Below are 20806 nucleotides of genomic sequence, written 5' to 3'. Positions count from 1 at the left end.
GCACCAGGAACGATCACAATTGGGTTATCAGATGTGCGCCCATGTGGCGTCAACATTTGCAGCTTGTTCGCAGTAGGCGGCGGCTGCTCGCATGCGAGGGGATGATTGCAGTGACTCATGCAATAACGGGTAAACTAATCCTACGTTGATTATAAACACTGGGCTGTTTCGGGGGCACCGCAAAATGTTTATTCCCTGAATGTTGCGTTGCTTGATTCTATTTTAGTGGCAACCCTTCATATGGTTCTCTGTAGAAAACCTCTCCATTAACAGTTGTTTTTAGAAGGAATTGGTTTTTAAGCGAGCGTGTGCGCTGGATGTAAAACTTTCATTATATGTGTTCACTTAAATTCTCTATAAGAAATGCATTTTGTGCTATTTGGGTAGTAAGTGCATATGCACTAAAAAAAACAAACATGGGGGGGGTTAATGGTATGTTTCCTCCAGAGAATGAAAGTAAAAGCTTTGGTATCACACATAGGTGAGCTGATTTTAAGTGCATCTGAGTGCAACACGGTACCTGACTGAACCAGGAAGTCGATCAGAGCCAAACAACACCACCATCAAGTGAAGCCACAGTGACTGGAGTGGAAAATTATTTGAGCGGTCATGCGACACTGATTCCCAGACAGACTCGTCTCACCTGATTGCCTATTTTTCAGTGATTGCTTACAGTGGATAGTGTACGTCTTTCTTCAGAAGTCAGAAGCTCCTCCGCGGTATTGATTTAACATTACACACCAGTTAAATCGAAACCCTGTTTCAATGTGCGGCTGGCCCCGGGCACTCGGGTGATGTTTGAGGGGGGCGATGATTAAGTTCAAGTGGCAAATTGAGACTGGGGTGGTGGAGGGTGGAGGGGGGTTGATGGGAAGCCAATGAGTGCTGCATTTAACAAGCAGGGTGTTGGCGAGTTGAGCATCCGTTGCTTTAGTCACCATGGAGAGGATGAACGGTGAACTACGCTACCACACGCTGCCCTTTTCATCAACTCTGTAAATGACCTGTTGAAATCAATGCTTATAATACAGTGGTGGTAGACATTACTCAGCTCCCATAATTGTGTAGCAACACAAAAGTGATATGGTCCATAACCAGTTAAAGGTCCCATATTATAAAAAAGTGAGATTTTCATGTTTGTTTATTATAAAGTAGGCTTAACTCCTATATAAATACTGTGAAAGTATCGAAACGCTCAATCCACAGGGAAATGCCCACAGCCCATATTCAGAAACTCTGCATTTGAAACAAGCCGTTAGGATTTCTGCACATTCGTGATGTCACGAATATACAATATTTAGACCCTTGACATAATTTTAAATGTAAACATTCTAAATGTGTCCCAGTTTATTCTGGTTGAAGTGTATGTGAATGTCATCAACTGACAGGAAGTACACATGGACCCAAGCTGTTGCCTAGCAACGCAATTCTGTTGCAATTCCGTTGCAATTCTGTCAAAATGCACTTGAGATGGAGCGTTTCAGACAGAGGGTGAAAATAGGTATATTTAGGCTGACAGTATGAGGAAAATAAAGGTTATTTTTTAACATTACAGCATGTAAACATGTTCTAGTAGAAACACAAAATACAAGTATGAACCTGAAAATGAGCATAATATGGGACCTTTAAGAGTATTTATTCTCCATCTTTACTATATTCTATGTCATTTCCATCTAGCTGTTTTCCCTCCTTGTTGCTGATTGGCTGTCTGCACAGACAAACACGCAGGTCAGAGGTCAGTGAGCCCTCGAAGAGTTTTTTTGGATGGAGACAGCTGACGGAGGCTGCTAGGCGCTTTGGAAACATTACCAACGACGCCTCGCTGACACAATATTTATGCAACTTGTGTGGACAAAACTATTGAGAGAATCAAGAAGTAAAGTTATATCCGCTTTGCATCACATGTTCCTGCTTCAGGCAGTGGATAAACAAATGATTAACATGAAATCAGCCAGCACAGCTTAAATACTAGATTTGGGCAACAGAGAGAAATAGTGACCTAAATAAAACATTGTATTTTTTGGTTTCTTTCATCTGAATTAATGCCTGATTGTTCACATAAATGCTCTTCCTTGTGTCCGCCTGAGAAGTGGAGCTTTCCCGATATGTATTATGTTGATGTAGGACTGTATACCTGTGACTTTTCTCAACTGAACTCAGCTTTAAGGAAAAAATAGGGTTATAACATTCATTCATACAATGAATACTTCAGTGTCAGTTATTTTATTCAATACATATTTTGTCTCCTTTTTGCTGTATACATTCAGTGTTTACGTAATGTTTTTTTTTTTTTTGTTTTGCTTGATCCATCCTGCTGTGCATTTCTTTGTTTTTGTCTTTTGTCTTTTTTGAAATATCCTCTTTAGACTCTGGGGAAACAGCTATTTCACAGAATCATTTGCATAATATCGCAACACATCCTGTGTACAACCACAAACTCACATTAGATTCTTTGTTTTTATAGTGAGTGAAAAACATGTTTTATTCACAGTCCATATGCAGATACATGTATATATTTCATCAGTAGGCAAGTTATACAGTGCATGTCTTAAATAGCAACGCGCTACACACTGTATGTGCAACTGGATCATTTTGTATCAGTGTTAAATAATGCTTCATTAGAGCTTTACAATCAACAGCAGCACATTAAAAATTAAGAGAACAGAAATTCTTAAAATGAAAACACGAAGGAAAAGAAAGAGAACTTTTTTTATAGCAGCTCAAACCTCTGGTGGTTTGATCCTAAATGTATGTAGTGTTTGTGTGCATTGGATGCTGACTCATTGTTACTGGTTAGACTCATTTCTCTGAAGAGCTTGACCATGTTTGAAATTATTGGTAAACGCAGCAGCCATCCAGCTACATATGACTGTTCAGATGACCTAACTGACGAGGGCTGGAGTCTTGGGACACTCAGACATGAGGTAACCAGAATTAGGGGCAGAAGGCCAGATATTTCCAACAAAAAAAGGACTTTATTTTCGATGAACTTCCCCGTTAGTATCATCAAATGGTGGGTTCTAGACAATAGCACTTGATGAAGATAGGGGAACACTTTCTAACATGACCGATGAAACATATCTGATATCTTTTAATTGAAATAATCAAGAAATGGAGCCTCATTTTTATAATTTAGTCTTGATAATTGCATTATATATCTGAGTTATCGATCATGTCATGGTAATCCAATCTCTCTATTGATGTGTTTATTGATGTACCGACATGAACAACATTTCATATGAGAGTAAGTTTAATATACTGTTGGTCTAAAAAGGAATACAAAATCATTACAGCAGCATGAACAACAGAAACTTGGCTCGTGTAATCTAAAGAACATTGTTTCCGTTTGTTAAACCTTGTTTAAAATGAATTATGCAACTTTTAATAGACCTTATGAGCAGCACGTATTCTCATTTCCAATATGTGTGTCTTGTGTTTATAAATAATTAATGATAAACTTAACTTGCTTCCAAGTTTTCCCATTAAAGTCCAGACTGATCTTGTGAATCAGTTTGTTTACAGAGGTCTGCCACAAAGGAGAGAATTAGAGTTAATTACTACCACAGCCATGAGCCATGATGTCGTCTTCTTCTCACTGCAACATTATGCAACTACCCCCCCTACTGACCCAGAAGTTTAAATGCTCCGGATGTGACAGTTATTCAGTGCATTAGATCTCCCCCTGGATCTGATCGGTAGAGAAGATACTGTTTCACCTCTGTGGGAAGGTGAAGGTCGTGAATTTCATTCAGTCTCTGCTTGCCCACAGTTTTCCTGATGTACAGCCGGCACAGCTGCATCAGAGGAGACGCTCCTGGGCAGGCATCAGGGGGAGAGAAGAAGCAGGAGCCATGACAGAGAGATGTTTGGGTTATTAGTTACTGTTTGAGGCGCCAGCCCGATGTAAAGGCCCGTGAAAATCGCCAATACTTGGTGAGTTTGGATTGAATACCTCCTGCTTGTCTCAACATCCTCTCTGCCAGGCTGTTGGGAGGTGCGAGGTCCAGCGGCTGTTTGCCCTCTGAGTTCCTGAGGGAGCGGTCGGCCCCGTGGTCGAGCAGGACTGACACCATCTCAGGGCTGGAGAGACGGGCGGCGATGTGCAGCGACGAGTCACCAGACACACTGCTGTTCACACTGGCACCTTGGAGGAGAGCAGAGACTAATGAGGTATGATGTCCTCACATTACATAACTGGTGGAGAGAAGCTCTGACAGTTCAGTTAAAGCTACAGCAGAGCACCGCTTATCCTCTTTATTGCTTACATTTCCTAGCTAGACTTCATTTACTCTCAGATTATGAATATTCAAATCAATAAGCCCCAAAAAAATCATTTTATGTTAAAGGTTCCATATCGTGCTCATTTTCAGGTTCATACTTGTATTTTGTGTTTCTACTAGAACATGTCTACATGCTGTAATGTTAAAAAAAAACTTTATTTTCCTCAGACTGTCAGCTTGAATATGCCTGTATTTACCGTCTGTCTGAAACGCTCCGTTTTAGCGCATCTTGACGGAATTTCAACAGAATTGCGTTGCTAGGCAACAGCTTGGGTCCATGTGTACTTCCTGTCAGCTGATGACATTCACACACACTGCAACCAGGAATAAACTGGGACACATTTAGAATGTCTACATTTAAAATTATGTCAAGGGTCTAAATATTGTATATTTGTGACATCACAAATGGGCAGAAATCCTGACAGCTTGTTTCAAATGCAGAGTTTCTGAATACGGGGTGTGTGTATTTCCCTGTGGATTGAGTGTTTCGATACTTTCACAGTATTTATATAGCACGTAAGCCTGCTTTATAATTTTAAAAAAAACATGAAAATCTCACTTTTTTATAATATGGGACCTTTAAGTCAAACACAGCATGCATATTATACAGGCAAGAATCCCTTGTGAAACAGCCAGGGATGGAAAGTAACTAAGTACATTAGTAAGTACAAGCACTATATTTAAGAATCATTTTGAGGTACTTTAGTATTTCCTTTTGATGCCACTTTATACTTTTACTCCACTACATTTATCTGGCATATTATGTTTGTTTGTTTTTTTTCATACAAAACATATGATCAGCTAATGACATATGGGGCTTCTGCAGTGGTGGAGGAAGTACTCAGATCCTAAAAGTAGCGATACTGCAATATAAAAATACTCCATTACAAGTGAAAGTCCAGCATTGAAAATGTCACTGAAAAGAATGTGAGTATTATCGGTAGTGTACTTACTGTATTCAAATTAAAAGTACTCATAACTCAGAAGAATGACCCCTGTGAGAGTTACTCTACCATAAATTGTATTATAAATTAGATATAAGACATAAATTTGATTATTATTACTCATACATTAATCAATCAATCAACATTTATTTGTATAGCCCTTTACAATAACCAAAAGATACCCGAAGTGCTTTACATTAACATCAAGAAATAACAGGAATAAAAACATAACCTATCATAAAATCATAAAAAGGTACATAAAAAGCACAGGAAAAATGTCACAGCGCTACTAGGTATTAAAAGCCAATCTAAATAAAAAAGATTAGAGCTTAGATTTAAAAAACGTTTTATTAATGTGTAAGTAACATTTTATTCTTGTAGTTGGTCGAAGTGGAACTAATTTTAACTATTTTATATACTGTTGGGTTGTATAATCTATAACGATGAATCATATTTTATAAACTCAAGTGTTTCGCATGTAAATCTTAATCTGTAAAGTAAAAACTAGTAGTACAGTAAAAGATATAGTTTATTATATTATGAAGTAGAAGTACAGAATAGCATGAAATGGAAATACTCAAGTAAAGTACCTAAAATTTGTACTTCAGTAAATGTACTTAGTTAGTTGATAAGTATCAAATAGCTCAATATTAAATTACTGCTTACACATTATTGCATCCACAATAAAGATATAATACCGTAACATACTGTATATAATAATATTTAATACTCAGAAAGGGGCCATTGTGCATAATGAGCTCATTTACCTCTAACTACATTTTGCTGATAATATTTTTTGTTCTTTTACTTTAATACAATTTTGAAAGAAATTTTACTAATAGAGTATTTGTACCCAGTGGTATTGTTACTTTTACTACAGTATATTATCTGAGTACTTCTTCCACCACTGGAAACAAGTTGTCATGATTTGGGGTATTTAGCCCATGTTGTATGTTAACATTGGCTTTACTTCATGTACATGTACATACATTGTCTGGGGTTTTGCAGGCTCTACTGTTGAGACAGAATTGATTGAAATCCTGATTAAACACTAACGACGTGAGCAGATTCGTGCCACATAGAAAATAAAGACTTAAGTTAACACTACCAGCATAATAATAATAATAGTAATAATATCTGCAAAATAAACCAATTGTTTTCCTTTAAATACTCTTTTCTTCTGACCCTATTAAAACACAATACGTATTGAAGTGGTAACCCCTCCCTTTGCCACAAACTGAGCTTTGATGAAGGCGTCAAAATATAGATATTACAATAATGAATCGTTATTACACCAAATAAGGAAATATGTCATGTTTTATATGTTATAGGGGCTATGCATTAAGAAATATAAACTCCAATATCTTTGCGTAAAAGTCAAAGCAATGTAGTGGAGATCATTGGAGAGATTAAAAAGGTAAAGCTAAAGGCATTCTTACCAAGTTGAAGCAGTTTCCTCACAGTACTCAGATGCTGATTGGAGCAGGCGACGTGGAGAGGGAACCCCGATTGGTCGATGTACTGATCCACATCTGCACCGTGCTGAACAAGAGGCTCGATGCACTCTGCATGACCTAGACAGAGTTCCCAGAATCATCACAATGAGAGGTGATGTACTTGAAAGGATGTGCTCTCAAATCTGCTTTGTGCTTTCCGGGCATGAATATATGCCATCGTTTTACTTAGTAGCTGAAAACATTTTTTTTTTTTTGATCCATTATACATTTCTCAGACCTTTTTCTGATGTTTTGTGCATTTTGTAGTGACTGACAGCTGGTTCAGCATAGATTATCCGTGCATATGCAGTGAGTGGAATGTGACCTTTAACCTTTGGCTGCAGCCCTGTGGATCGGAGAGCTGGTCTGGCTGGTCCCCAGGGGAGTCGCTCCGTGTTGAAGGAGCAGCGATACGCAGGTTACGTGACCCCGGGCGCAAGCTTCTGACAGGGGGGTTTGTCCATCTACTGTCGAAGCGTTAACCTGACGCGGGTGAGAATATGTTTGAGACAATTCACCAGAAGTTATCTACAAAAAAATCATTAAAAGTCAGAATAATAAACAAATCAGGCAAAAAAATCATATTTTTAGCAAGTGTCCTTAAAAGTGGGGGTTTGACAAGTCAGACTTTGTATCTGCAGATTAGTTAATGTGTGGATGTGACTGCTTGCTCGTTGGTCTGTGTTTTGGGTTAATCTCTTACTGATGTGCACCAAAACAAAAGTTAAACCCAGCAATAATTGATACGGTTGCCTCCTTTAGGAGGATTTAGGAGTTTCTTTCAAAGAAAGACACAAAACATACTGTCTTCATTTGGGATCGTCTTGAATTAAGTTATATTCACACAAAAAAGCATGATGCCTTACTGACATTTGCCCCATTTTCCATCAGGAGCTTGGCGCATGTCACGGAGCCTTGTAAACATGCTCCATGGAGGGGAGAAACCTGGTCCAAGGTGTTCAGATTTACAGATGTACCCTGTGAACAACACACAGCACATATAGATTCACAGTTTTGCTCCTCTTGAGACATCATGATCTCAATATGATGATTTTCAAATACAGCAAAACCTTTTTCTAAATAGATAAATTGATCATGTTATAATGATCTCTTTGTGCAGTGTAATGTAACCTCTCATTAACCTTTACCTGAGCAATGAGTCTCTGCAGAGCGAGGACGCGTCCATTAAAGGCAGCATCATGAATAGGAGACCAGTCCGATTCAGAATCTAGGTGTAGACATTACAAAAGTCACCCACAGTTTTGTAATTTTAAAAACAGTAATATGCACTAAAATGACGTGTTGAAGCGTTCTGTGCAAAGCAGGAAACACACTCCAGCTGCAGTGCCAGCATAGTGCTGCCTGCCTGCCTGCAGCTACTCACCACTCATCAAAGGGTTGGAGAAAAAAACAGCAGCTCCACTTTGACATGTAGTGTCTCGCGGAGTCTCTTTGTGTCCAGCAGACATACTTCACAGTGCCGTTCCAAAAAAAGCTGTTTTACGGCCGGATTGTTTTCGCCTCATAGGTTTTTCCAACAGAGGCTGAACTGTGTTGCTATACTCGAAGTCACGAGACATCTGAAAGACATTTGCTCCTCATCTGTTTTCAGTGTTTGTGTGGCAGGTCTCGGTGCCGTGATGTCATTTCCTCTTGCACAAAAAGTTTCTGCCCTGCAGGAAACAGGCTGGTTGAGTTGAGCGGTTGGGTCTCAACCAATGGAGGTGCAGAGGGAGTGGGAGAGGGGCCTGTTGAGCAGGTCTGTAATTTGAATGTAATTTGACACTGTACAGCCACACCCATCCTCTGCTGCAGGAGATGGGTGGTGTTGAGTTGGTAGAGGATGAGTAAACTGAAGGGACATGAATCAATCTGCATGTATAAAGTTCTGCTCCACTGTAAAGGTGAAAAAAAAAAGTGTGATAGGTCATGATTAGTTCCTACATTTAAAGATATACCATCTGTTTCCCATTTGGTCTGATTTAGGATAACACAGCAGCACTTTTTCCACTGAGAAACCCGTTTAATTTGATGTCCTTGGCTAGAATATCATGAAAAAAAATGTTAATTTATAAAAAAAAGCAGTTGCTTAACTTTAAATGGTTTGATAAGAGCAGCTCTAAATGTTTTTTTAATGTGCCTCAGCAATGATATTGCTGCCACTGCACAGACATTTAAAGTCTCCCACCAGTCAAAAATGTGTTTTGCTTATCGTTACTTCACTTAGATGTGTTTGACCTTCACGTTGAATGATGTTTGTGCAGTTTGACACCAGACGGCTGTTTTCACCTTCATCTGCTGAAGGGGGGAAAGTTTGATTTTGACTTTGTGACATCACTACAAGTGTCATGTGGAAAATTGAAACCTTGAAAGAAAACATATATTTTCATATTCAAAGGGAGATCAATATGCTTTTAAGAATGTATAAGCACTTTTATCTAGTATTTATCCAACATATCCGAGAAATAATTATTCAAATCAAAGTATTTTGATCTGTCCTAGAATATGTCTGGAGGGGATATTTAAAGGTGCTAAATATCCTTATGAGAGCAGTGCAGAGAACTATTACTATTACTACTATTACAGTATGCAGACGCTGGACACTACAGCGGCATCAATATCCCACAATGCAATGTGGTACTGACGTCATAACAATGGCGTACGGCTCTGTAATGTCATTAATACTTCAATTTAAATGTAAGTAAAAGATTTCACTTTGCTAGGCGTTATATGCATTTATAAATTAGTTCAGAGTATGTGATTCTCACAAATCATCACGAGGTTCGCACGAGTTACCATGGTAACACGTTTCCAACCGACAAGGAGGCTCTCAGGAAGTGATGGGGTAATTGCAGATCAGTGCGCCGAACAAGATACATTTACTGTTTACTCATACAAGAGCATGTTGAACGATATTGAATATGTAGTGCATTGTATTGCGATTTCGGACGCAGCCTAGTTGTTTGCTGCTATGTTAATGCTCTGACTTTCAAATGTTGCACCTTTAAGTAAGTGTAAATTAAGCATTCTTTGTCATTTAATTCTAAATTAACAGATTTTTCTTTTGCATTTTGTGATGGTAATGACACTATGTTGAGATAACAGTGAAAAAATATCCCAAAAATAAAAATGTTCTTAATTCCATTTAGTCAAAAGTGATCTTTATTAAGAGAATCACATGTTCAGCACCCGTGATAACAACAATCTGCTCTGAATCCCTATAGCAGCTCTGGCGATAAGCTATCCTGACATCTGACTTCCCTTACAGAGTTCAATTAAGTTCCCACACAACTTCTGTATCTTGACAATGAAATAAATCAGATTCTATCAGCTCTGTTACAGGATACACCCCTGTGATTATTGATTTAGACTAGTGGCAGTGCTTTATGTGTGCTATAAATATAATACAATAATGTGTAATGGTAGAAGCTATATCTCTCCACACACAGCTATTCCCAAATGCACAGCACCAGCAATATCTGTTGTGCTTTGGGAGCTCCGATCACACTGCGTGCAGACCAGCAGAGGGCAGCAACAGAGAGCAGACGTTTAAACACCCAGTCGATACTAACTGTATTCCTCAGGGAGTTGTTAATCCCTGGCAGCAGGCTACAAGCTTGCCATACAATTGACTTTGTGCCTTGTCAGAGAAGGTGCATATGGATTAGAATGCCATTGTACAAACTCAATGAATGCCCTCTCTGTAGTGCTGAATAATGAAAGCCCTTGATGCTTTGTTTCCCAAATAAATCTGCTTCAAATGTCCACCCGTTTCCTCAGATCTCTGTCCAGGCGAGCAGCTCCAGCCGCTGCCGTGACCTCTCGTGTATCTGGACGTGGTGGACGTCTGCTGCATACATATTTGGTAAGTTATATCACGTATAGGCTCTTAATCCTGGTGCAAGTCTCAGCTAAACCTATGCAAGCAAAGTGCACCAAATGTCATCCTTCTTATCGTGGATCTGAGGATGGGACTAATGGGCTTTCTATTTCTGTTTATGCACAAAGCATTAACTTTTTAACACTTGTCAAAACAACACTTGTTAAGTCCCTTGTTGAGGGACAACAGTGCAGGGAACACACACAGTCGTAACACCCCCCACCATAATACAATAAATAAATAAATAGTTTGTCACACTGTCTATCACACACAAGTACACAAGCATTTTAAGTTACCCAACAAATGTGCAGTGCAGTTACCACAACTCAAAGGTCATAAGTTACTGCACGCAGGTATTTATTAAAGCTACACAAAGCAAAATGGCAAAAACAAAAAGAAGAGTCTAACAAGTTGGTGTGCATTGTGCTAAAACTGGGGAAACAAGCTGTAGCGAGACACCCCAACCCACCTGCCGAGACAGCTAACTAACCGAGTCTTCAGTGGATTGCCGAGCTTGAGGCGACTTTAAACGCTGAACTCAGTGCATCACCGAAGACCAAAGATGTAGCCAACTGCAATACACTGAAGCGCACCCCTCCCCCCCACACACACACACACTCAGGATTACCACCAAAAATAAGAAAGGCAAAACAACAAAGTGGCAAGCTCTTCAAACCTGCCCGGGGACTACATAGTCAGGGTGCTCTAAAGCAAAACTCCAAACAATTACCCAGTCAAAGCACAATTACTCAAGCAGCAATAACCACAAATGATCTAACCAAAAAAAAAGACCTTAACACTCAAAACAAAGGCCACTAGGTACACACAAAAACTTACATTTACCTCACCTCATGGACGTTCGATCCCGGACGAGCCCCCATTTGTTACACCCTACCAATACATAGGATTTACAATAACAAAAATATAACAAAGAAATACGAACAAGATAAAACTAAAATCTTAGGCTGAGAGGCGGCAGGACCAGTAGTTCCCACACTACAGGCCTCTCCCTTCTGCTACTGGTACAGGAGCTTCCCAGGCCTCCTTAAGCAACGCAGCACACCTGGGCAGAGCTACTGGAGAGGGAAAAGGGATAACAGCACAGGGAACACATACAGCTGTAACAAGTGGCCTTTAAATAGCCACATATAGGCTACCCATTCAGAAAATACCAAATATTGTATGATTTTCTTTATTGATAACTTGACTTAATTGTTTTAGCATATCTAAAAAAAAAATATATATATATATTTCTATAGTGTATTTATTTGATGTGTTTATGGGCTTTGTGTTTCTATCTGGTGTTTCTGTTTCTGTTGCACGAACAATTTCCCTTTTAGTAACAAAATTAAGTGATTGATTAATTTATTGATTGATGGTGTTGCTATAATATAATAGTTTACAATGTCTACATTTACAGAATATATATATTAAAGAGAACCTATTATGCTTTTGTGCTTTTTCCCTTTCCTTTAGCGTGTTATATAGTTTTTGTGCATTTAAAAGTTACAAAGTCCAAAGTCCACGCTAAAGGAAGTTACTCTCCCCCACAGAATCACTGCTCCTGAACTGCCTGAAACGCCTTGCTTGAAGTCCTGCCTTTTCTTCCGTAACGTGGTGATGTCACCAAGTAACATGTATCGGTTAGTTTGGCATGCTCTCAAATAAAGCTATAGTTAGAGCGGAGCTGGAGTGGAGTTCGAAGAGTTTGATTTCAGTTGACCAATCACAACAGTGGGCAAGCTGACCTATCAGAGCAAACTGGGCTTTTATGGGAGGGCGGGGTATAGGAGCTCAAACTGAGCGTTTTTGTTTTGGACAGAGGGTGAAAAGAGCCGGTATGAGAAAAATAAAGCATTTTTTTTACATTAAAACATGTAAACATGTTCTAATAGAAACCCCAAAATACAAGTATGCACCTGAAAATAATCATAACAGGTCCTCTTTAATATTGAAGTTGTTTTGAAAGTATTGAAGTATATGAAATCAAAATGTCCTATTATAATTTGTATTTAAATGTATTATATACTGAACAGGCCAAGTACAGCAAAAATACTGTACATGATTCAACTCCTTAAAATAGGCTACACAACTCACCTAACTTGAGAGCTAAATCTCACAACAGTCCATTGTAGTTTTCTTGTATTGTGGCACTCAGTTAAGCTACAACTGTGGGGATTAAATGGAAGCACATGATGATTCAAACCCCGTGATTTCTCAGAGAGCCGGCTCGTGTAGACCCAATCATTTCCTCTCCCTTCTTCTTTTTCCTTCTTTCTCTTAGCCCACTTCATTCTTCCTCTCTAAACTCTCCTCGCCATGGCATCCCCCCGGCTGGAGACCTTCTGCTGCCCGAACAGAGACGCAGCGACGGAGTTCGTGGTCTCCTTCCAGCCGGTCCTGTTCGGGTCTCTGGGTCTGGGCAGCGCGGCTCTCAGTCTGCTGTTCGCTGTTTTACAGATCCTGCCCAAACGGAAGGGCTACAGAAGACTGGGCCAGTACCCGCTGCCACGACCAGCCTCCTCCTCACGGATCCTCTTCATCATCAGTATCTGTGACATACTGGGATGCACAGGTAAACTACTCACTGGACTACTCTTTAGTATCACAGCTGGGTTTCATTACAAATAGTTAGTTTTTAACCTGACCTATTTTATGCAAACAGAGAGAAAAAAATTAAATATAAATTGTGTACAGCTATGAAAAATGTCATTTATCTGCCAAAAAAGAAAGATTTGTATTTATATATATAAATCAATCCTAAATTAGCTTTTATTATTTTTTTATTTTATATACTTATTTTTTTATTATTATTAGATATATTATATATGATATATATATATAAATCAATCATAAATGAGCTTTTATTATTTTTTATTTTATATATTTATTTTTTATTATTATTATATATATATATATATATATATAAATCAATCCTAAATGAGGTTTTGCAACCTGTTGAGTCAATGATACAGGTTTTGTAACAAATGGGGAAACTTGATTACAAACTTGTAAAAAAAAATTTAAATCTCAGCTCAGACCTTGACACAGTTCCTACAAATTTAAGATGTTAAGAAGTTCTGAAGCAGCTTATTACGAAACCAAAGAATGAATCATGATCCTCTCATGTGAGCAATGACTGACTGTTAACCACTTCCAAGTTTTTTTTTTCTCTCTGTTCATCTGAATGCAGCATTGTTCTTAAAGCAACACACATCTAAAAAAAAAAAAAAAAGGCTGTATGTATAATTTTCAGATTGTTGCACTGCATCAGAACCAATGTGACACTGCTGGAGCTGCCTCGTTCTTCACTTTGCCTCTCTGCGCTTGGTGTGTAGATGAAGTCATGTATCGCTGTGTACTTAGTGCCCGGCGAGATTCAGCAGACTGTAACAGCTCAAAGCACACCCCTGACACAGTTTAAAAAAAAGAAATACACAACAGCATGCAGTCTGCATCACATTAAGATTCTGGGAGAGCTCCTGTGTTTTCCACTCCAGCGAAGAGTCTCATGTAGGAAATGGAAACACCCTTATAAAACACACCTGGAGGTACTTCATATTTCCATGACATAAAGCTGCTATTAAAAGGACTCCCATGACTGAATCTACTTCATTAAGGCACTTAATAATACAGAATGAAATTATGCTTTAAATGTTAATGAAAACCAGACTCCTGTTTGTGTTTTTCTGTATTTCTTCCTCTTCCTGGTAAAGCAGAATTTGTCTAATTTGCTAATTAGAGGTCATGTGTTGTTTTTTCCTCCTCCAGGTATCATCGTAAGGTCATCTGTCTGGCTGGGCCTGCCAAACATCGTGGACCGCATCTCGGTGGCCAACAGCACCGACGTCTGGCCTGAGGTCTTCTGTGTCGGCAGTGCGGTATGTATGATGCTCAATCAAACACATCATATTGTTTATTATAAATCCTGTGATCCTGCGGAATCCGGATGCACAAGCCGACCGCTACGCCACGTCTATTCAAACTGTAAAGTCACAGATTAATGGATTAACCTCAAAAGCACACTCATGCTTCTTATTATCTGAATTTATCATATGACCTGTGTAATCTCAATTTATGTGTTACAGATGTGGATCCAGTTGTTTTTCAGCGCTTCTTTTTGGTGGACCTTTTGTTACGCCGTCGACGTCTTCCTGGTGGTGAAAACATCCGCGGGAATCAGGTGCTTCATCATCACCTTCCATCTACAATTCATTATCACCTCAACATCTCCTCCTATAGAGACACGATGAAGCACAAAAGCTTTAAACTGAGCCAAGAATATGTCGCTTACGACAAGCAGAACTTGTGAAACATCTTCCTCTCACTTGTATTCCCTTTGTTCTATAGATGTAATGCTCTTTCACGACTCCTTTTTGCAAAAGTAGTTTGAATTTTGTTGTAGAGAAAGCATCTACTGAAGGTGCATCAAGTGGTCTGAGGTTGTGTCAGATTGTTTAACAAACTTTTTCGGTTTCAATGGTCTAACAGTCCCCAGTGAGTGTGGTACATTTGTTTTGTGCACAGACAAAAAAAAAAAAAACTCAAGATGAAAGAGCTGCAGCATGTGTTGTGATCTCAGTCTCATGACTTCTTTCTTTCCCCATCAGCACCATTATCCTCTACCACATGATTACATGGGGTCTGGCTGTGCTGCTGTGTGTCGAAGGAGTGGCCATGCTCTACTACCCATCCATCTCTGAGTAAGGACTGTGTCGATGATGATAATAGCACCTCTGTTTTATTAGCCCCCAATGCTGATTTCACTGCATTTTTTCTTTTTTTTGCAGTTGTGAGCAAGGCCTCCAGCACGCCATCCCCCACTACGTCACCACGTACGCGCCGATGCTGCTCGTCCTCGTGGCCAACCCCGTCTTCTTTAACCGCACCATATCTGCAGGTCTGTTTCCTCGCTCTCAAATCTCTCTATGTCGAATACTTTCTCACACTTGGGCCTAAATATCCACCTCTCTCTCTCTCTCTCTCTCTCTCTCTCTCTCTCTCTCTCTCTCTCTCTCTCTCTCTCGTCCTTCCAATCTAGTGACGTCTTTGCTAAAAGGACGACAAGGAATCTACACGGAAAATGAGAGACGGCTGGCCAATGAGATCAAAATACGCTTCTTTAAAATAATGCTGGTGTTCTTTGTTTGGTATGTTACCATTCGTTATCAAAAGGGGTGAACTTAAAGGAATAGTCTGACATTTTGGGGATTACGCGTCATATGTACCGTACAGACATGAGAGTGGTGTCAGTCAGTCAGCCGGTTAACTTAGCTTAGCGTAAAGACTGGAAACAGGTTGAAACAGTTAGCCTGGCTTTCTCTCTAATGGAATCCACCAACCAGCACCACTAAAGCTCACACGTTATATATCTTGTTTTGTTTAATCCATACAAAAAACAAAGTGTAAAAAACAGCATGTTGTGGTTTTACAGGGGTTATGTGCCAGACTCTCTTAAACTCTCTCTTTTTAGTTTGCTGGTTGCCTGGCAACCTCACGGTGACAACAAGACTCCAGGAAGTTACTGCGCCCCGCCGAGAAATATGCGGCACATAACACCCCGTAAAACCATAACGTGTTGTTTTTACAGTTTTTTTTTTATATTTCCCAAAATGTTGCACTACTTCTTTAAAGAACCATATCAATGTATTTATAAGTTTTATATTCTTAATTATAGGCCATTTCACAGTTGTAAACAAATGTGACCCAGTTTATTTCCGGTTGCAGTATATTTTGACATAAGCTGAAAGGAAGTAAACATGGACCATAGAAAAGTTGTTGCCTAGCAACGCAAATCCATTGAAACGGTCTATAAATCACATTCTTTTTTAAATGTTGTCAGATATAAATTACTGTATGACAAAACAGTAAATTAACATTTTTTAATTGATCTATTAAGTATGAACTAATCACATAAACTCATAGTGACTTGCTCATTCGTTAGTGTGAGCAACAGGAAGTCATGACACATCCTGAATTCATTCATGCATGACCTCATCGTGAGTCATGCTTCATTAGTTATGACTTGTATGCTTATTATAAAGTGTTAGTAATGTGACTCTCACAGGGGCAGATTCATGAGAACTCATGTGCTTGTCCTCAATAGAGGTCAAACTAATCATCCGTTGTTCTCCACAGCATAATTAGAGCTGGATATCAGCTGCGTGTTCATTTGATGAAAATAATTGTGTCATTTTTTGTTGAGCCAAATTTGAAAGTGTTATTCAGAGAAACTTGTTAAAAGCTAATGAGACATATTGATTGTTGTAGCTGGGTTCCCAACATCATCAACGAGAGCCTCCTCTTCTACCTGGAGATGCAGACGGACATCGATGACAACGGCTTCAGGAACATCAGAAACGCAGCCCTCATCACGTGGTTTATCATGGTGGGTTAAAAAACATTAACACACAGAATAAAACTGTTTATATCGACGTCTAACACCTTAAATCATCATTTTGACTCTTTCAGGGCATCCTGAACCCCATGCAGGCTTTCCTCAACACCCTGGCCTTTCACGGCTGGACGGGCTTCGACGTTGACTTCAGGCTGCGGCGGAGGAGAGATCTGGCCTGGGACTCGGTTTCTACTTCAGTGCCTAACGCAGCAGGCAATAATCCCTTGGTGGGAACGACTCTGCTCTACCAGAGTCACGTCCAGGAAGCCAAGAAGAACATGATGAGCAACGGACACCACTCCGACGCCATCAGCGTCCTCTCAGAAGGTAATTGGGCTCTCGGTAACAACTCACCTGTATATCAGGGATGGTGAAGCTCTAAAGCATCCTGATGGCTGGACTGCCTCCTCTTTATATGTAGTATGTATTTTCTTTGGGATGACATCATGGTATGATATCATCCATCGCTCCAATTGTCTGAAGACAAGTTTTTTTTTCTAGTGAAGGTTTATTTTTTATCATTGAGTGGCAAAAGCTCTGGAGACGTTGACCAGGATCAAGTTAAAGCTCTCTGTGATGATTTTTTTTTTTTTTTTTAACCAGTATTGCAGTCGACTCCTGCTGGATGCAATAATGAAGCGTGTAGTGTAACGAACACCCTGCGGAATTGACTGTTTTGATCTACGCTGTACGGATTAGCACAGTAGCGTGAAATTGCAAGTTTTTTTGATGAAAACAGTGTCGCTGCCGTTTTGCATTTGTTTGTTAATCCACCGTGGCAGGGCATGCTTTTTTTTTTAACTGTGCAACTTCACAATGAGTGGAAATTCCGACCTTCTCTTAAAGCTGCAGTGGGTAGAAAATGGAGCAAAAAAAGATTAAAATAAGTAATGACATAACATAATTTTGAGAAAAAAAAAGTCACTACAGTACTGTATATCCCGACAGTAGTGCATGAGACAGGTAATCTGGAAAACAATCACGTACCTTGGTGTCCTCCGGTGCTCCTAATGGCATCTGCAAGATTTCACAGAACGGAGGAAAACAACCAATCAGAGCCGAGCTGGAGCCCTGCCGTGTCAATCACTCGCGAACTCCGATCAAACGCTCAAACTAGGCAACGCTGATCAAATATGAATCAATATTCTGTTACTGTAATGTCTATTTCTCGCCTTAAATGTTTTCAGAAACATCTTGTAGTGTACCGTTTAGCTGTAAAATTAGAAAGTTTGTGACTCGGCTGACATGTTGAGATCAGTTGAGGAAATACCAAGCACCGCCCACACAGCCGGAGCACAGCCAATAGGAACGCTCTCTCTGAAATGACCTGTGATAAAGCCTGAAAACAGAGTCATGAGGAGGTGCAGCAGTCTAGTTTTCTCTCAGAGCATTTGAATTACAATATGCTGAAAGGTTATTATGGAAGTTTTGCCCAATGATGCCAAAAACACATTCTGCCTACTGAAGCTTCAAGGGCGTTGCAATTGTGCCAAGTTATCACATGGAGCTTTAAGTGTCAGTACTGATATGCATAAGATGATAATGCAGAGAGCAAATGGCAAAGTTGTTGAATGTTTAGACGAAACAGGTAAGATACACTCAGTAGCCAGTATATTAGGTACACCTACCTAAAGCGAATGCAATACATCTTCATGAAGTTTATAATGTTCAGTGTTTGTTGGAACTATTAGAAGTCATTTTGGAGCCTGAAGTTTCTTGCGTTGTTGAATTGTATTGTATTATACTGAGAAGTGATTCTGATAGTTTACCCTCATTTGATATAAATATGGAAAAACACTTCAGTAGGATTTATTGCAGGATATGTTGCATCAGACCGCTTTAGGTTTAGCTAGGTGTACCTAATAAACTGGCAACTGAGTGTAGATTGAACACTGATGTGCATTTACTGGATACAAATGACAATATTTATACCCTCATTTTCGTAACACTGAGTGATGACATCGGCCTTTTTTCACACAGGACATTTTGACATGTCGCAGCAGGAACAGCACAGGCGTCAATAGTTAAATGAATGATGGCTGAATTAGCTGCTTCAGTCTCCGGGTCCTGGTATTGTTCACGCTGGCTCACAGGGACACTCGAATACAACAGAGACATTGTTAACGTTATTAGTAACACCTGTGCTTTTCCTGTTATGACTATGAGTCAAAAAGTCTGCTGTGACAAAAAGCCCGACAAGACACTATTAAATGTATTTTGGGATGATTTTGTAAAGCTTTTTTTTACAATTTTATACAATTATGTTTGTGCACAATGTAGCTCACATGTACAAAGACTATTCAATGTTTTGTGTCACCATTCAGTGTCTCTGAAATGACAAGTCTTTAGAAATAAAGTGAATTTTTCTTTTTTAAAGGATTTGTTTTTCATTCATTTATGCAGCCTTCAATCTGTTTTTCAATTACATGCAGGTAAAAATATGGCTTAATTCTTAAATGCAATACATAAAAAAATTTCCACATTAAAGACTGCATATGCAAGATAATTCCCAAAATACATTTGTGAATGCAAGATCAATATCTCAATAGATCAGCAGTTTGTTAAGCTGTGAAGGTGCCATGTGCAGTAATCTACCCCTTATTTTGTCTTGCTAGGTTCAGACTCTAGTACAGTTGAAATCCACATTTCCAGCGAGCTACGAGACTATGAGGATGTAGACGCTGACGGAGAATCCTTGGAGAACTCTGTGAGGCACTAGCTGGGGGGTGATCGACAACCCGCCTCCCGCTACTATTCCTGTGTGACCTTGTTCTTTTAGCTACTTTTGTTTTTAGATTGTCTCCTCTTAGCCTCCATTATCCTGTTGAAATTTCCCCCAGATATTAAAGGGACTGTTTGTAACTTTTTTAAGCGTATAAATGTACCAGATCGGGACACATGCGCGCTCGCGTGTGGCTGGAGTCTCTCCTCCGCTGCCTGCTTGCCTTCACTCAAAACACCGCGTGTGTTCTCGCTGTCTCGCTCCACCTCTAGACGTGAACACGCGCTCACTCCACACTGCAGAAGAGTTAGTTTAGCTCTGAGAATATCTAGTAAATGTACAGTGGATGTACATGGCTGCGGTCGGGAGGCGATAACGTTACTCGCTGCTTCCTGGAGGCTGAAGCAGGAAAAGCCAACACTAGGATCAGCAGTGATTCATGGAGAGACCTCCATCTGATCAGCTAACATTACTGCCAAGCAGGTGAAATATAGAGTGATATTGTGGTTTTAGCTGACGTGTGTTGCCTTACTGTTTTGAGCGATGCTCGTTCATGTCTATGTAGAGCGAGCACAAGCGCGAGCCCGACGCTGACTTTCGTTGACTTAACGGCCACAGGTGTCGCTGTTAACAATCAATTCTGAAAGTTACAAATAGTCCCTTTAACTGGTCAGGAGATCTTTGATTCATTGCTGAGCTTTTTTTTTTTTTTAAATGTTTCTGTGGTACAGGGTAGTGTAACATTTCATACCAATTAACTGTACAGCAGCTACTTCACGGTCTCTTCATAGTGTGTTCAACAGAACAAACATGACATTTGTTAATAACTCAGATTGACCTTTAAAAGTGCCTTAAGTGCTTGAAGAAAAAAAGTTCTCCTGATGTGCACTCTTGTCATTAACGTCTTAAAACACAACAGAATGTAATAAGCTAATTAGTTTTTGTATTTCCAGTTGTCAATCTTGTATTTTTGCACACATCTATTTTATACTATATTAAATGTCAAGAATATTTGCTAAGGTTTTGTTGGTCTTAATGTCTTTTGAGTGGTTTCAGACAAACAAAAATTACTCCTGCGTTCAGAAAA

General features: G+C 39.5%; 2 protein-coding genes across 3 annotated transcripts; one reads left to right on the top strand and one right to left on the bottom strand.

Annotated features, from left to right (window-relative positions):
- Positions 1-2451: 2451 nt before the first annotated feature.
- LOC141782593 (ankyrin repeat and SOCS box protein 9-like) lies at positions 2452-12825 on the bottom strand. Of its 2 annotated transcripts, XM_074659140.1 has the most exons (8): positions 12698-12825; positions 8105-8616; positions 7869-7948; positions 7591-7698; positions 7053-7203; positions 6664-6798; positions 3953-4144; positions 2452-3814 (listed from the first exon to the last, which is right to left on the bottom strand). In XM_074659140.1, the coding sequence occupies exons 2-8, from the start codon at positions 8187-8189 to the stop codon at positions 3663-3665; spliced, it is 903 nt and encodes a 300-aa protein (XP_074515241.1). In that variant the 5' UTR covers positions 8190-8616; positions 12698-12825; the 3' UTR covers positions 2452-3662. The 2 variants fall into 2 exon arrangements, with proteins under 2 accessions (XP_074515241.1, XP_074515239.1); XM_074659138.1 differs by lacking the exon at positions 12698-12825 and having other exon boundaries at positions 8105-8985.
- A 94-nt stretch (positions 12826-12919) lies between these two features.
- On the top strand, positions 12920-20738 carry gpr143 (G protein-coupled receptor 143). Its single transcript, XM_074659137.1, has 9 exons — positions 12920-13175; positions 14372-14481; positions 14689-14783; positions 15211-15303; positions 15391-15500; positions 15642-15750; positions 16871-16988; positions 17072-17324; positions 19613-20738. The coding sequence occupies exons 1-9, from the start codon at positions 12920-12922 to the stop codon at positions 19714-19716; spliced, it is 1248 nt and encodes a 415-aa protein (XP_074515238.1). The 3' UTR covers positions 19717-20738.
- Positions 20739-20806: the final 68 nt, after the last annotated feature.

The sequence above is a fragment of the Sebastes fasciatus genome, chromosome 14, assembly GCF_043250625.1.
Source record: "Sebastes fasciatus isolate fSebFas1 chromosome 14, fSebFas1.pri, whole genome shotgun sequence".
NCBI lineage: Eukaryota > Metazoa > Chordata > Actinopteri > Perciformes > Sebastidae > Sebastes > Sebastes fasciatus.
The sequence above is the reverse complement of the archived record's forward strand: the minus strand, read 5'-3'. Positions and strand labels throughout refer to the sequence as shown.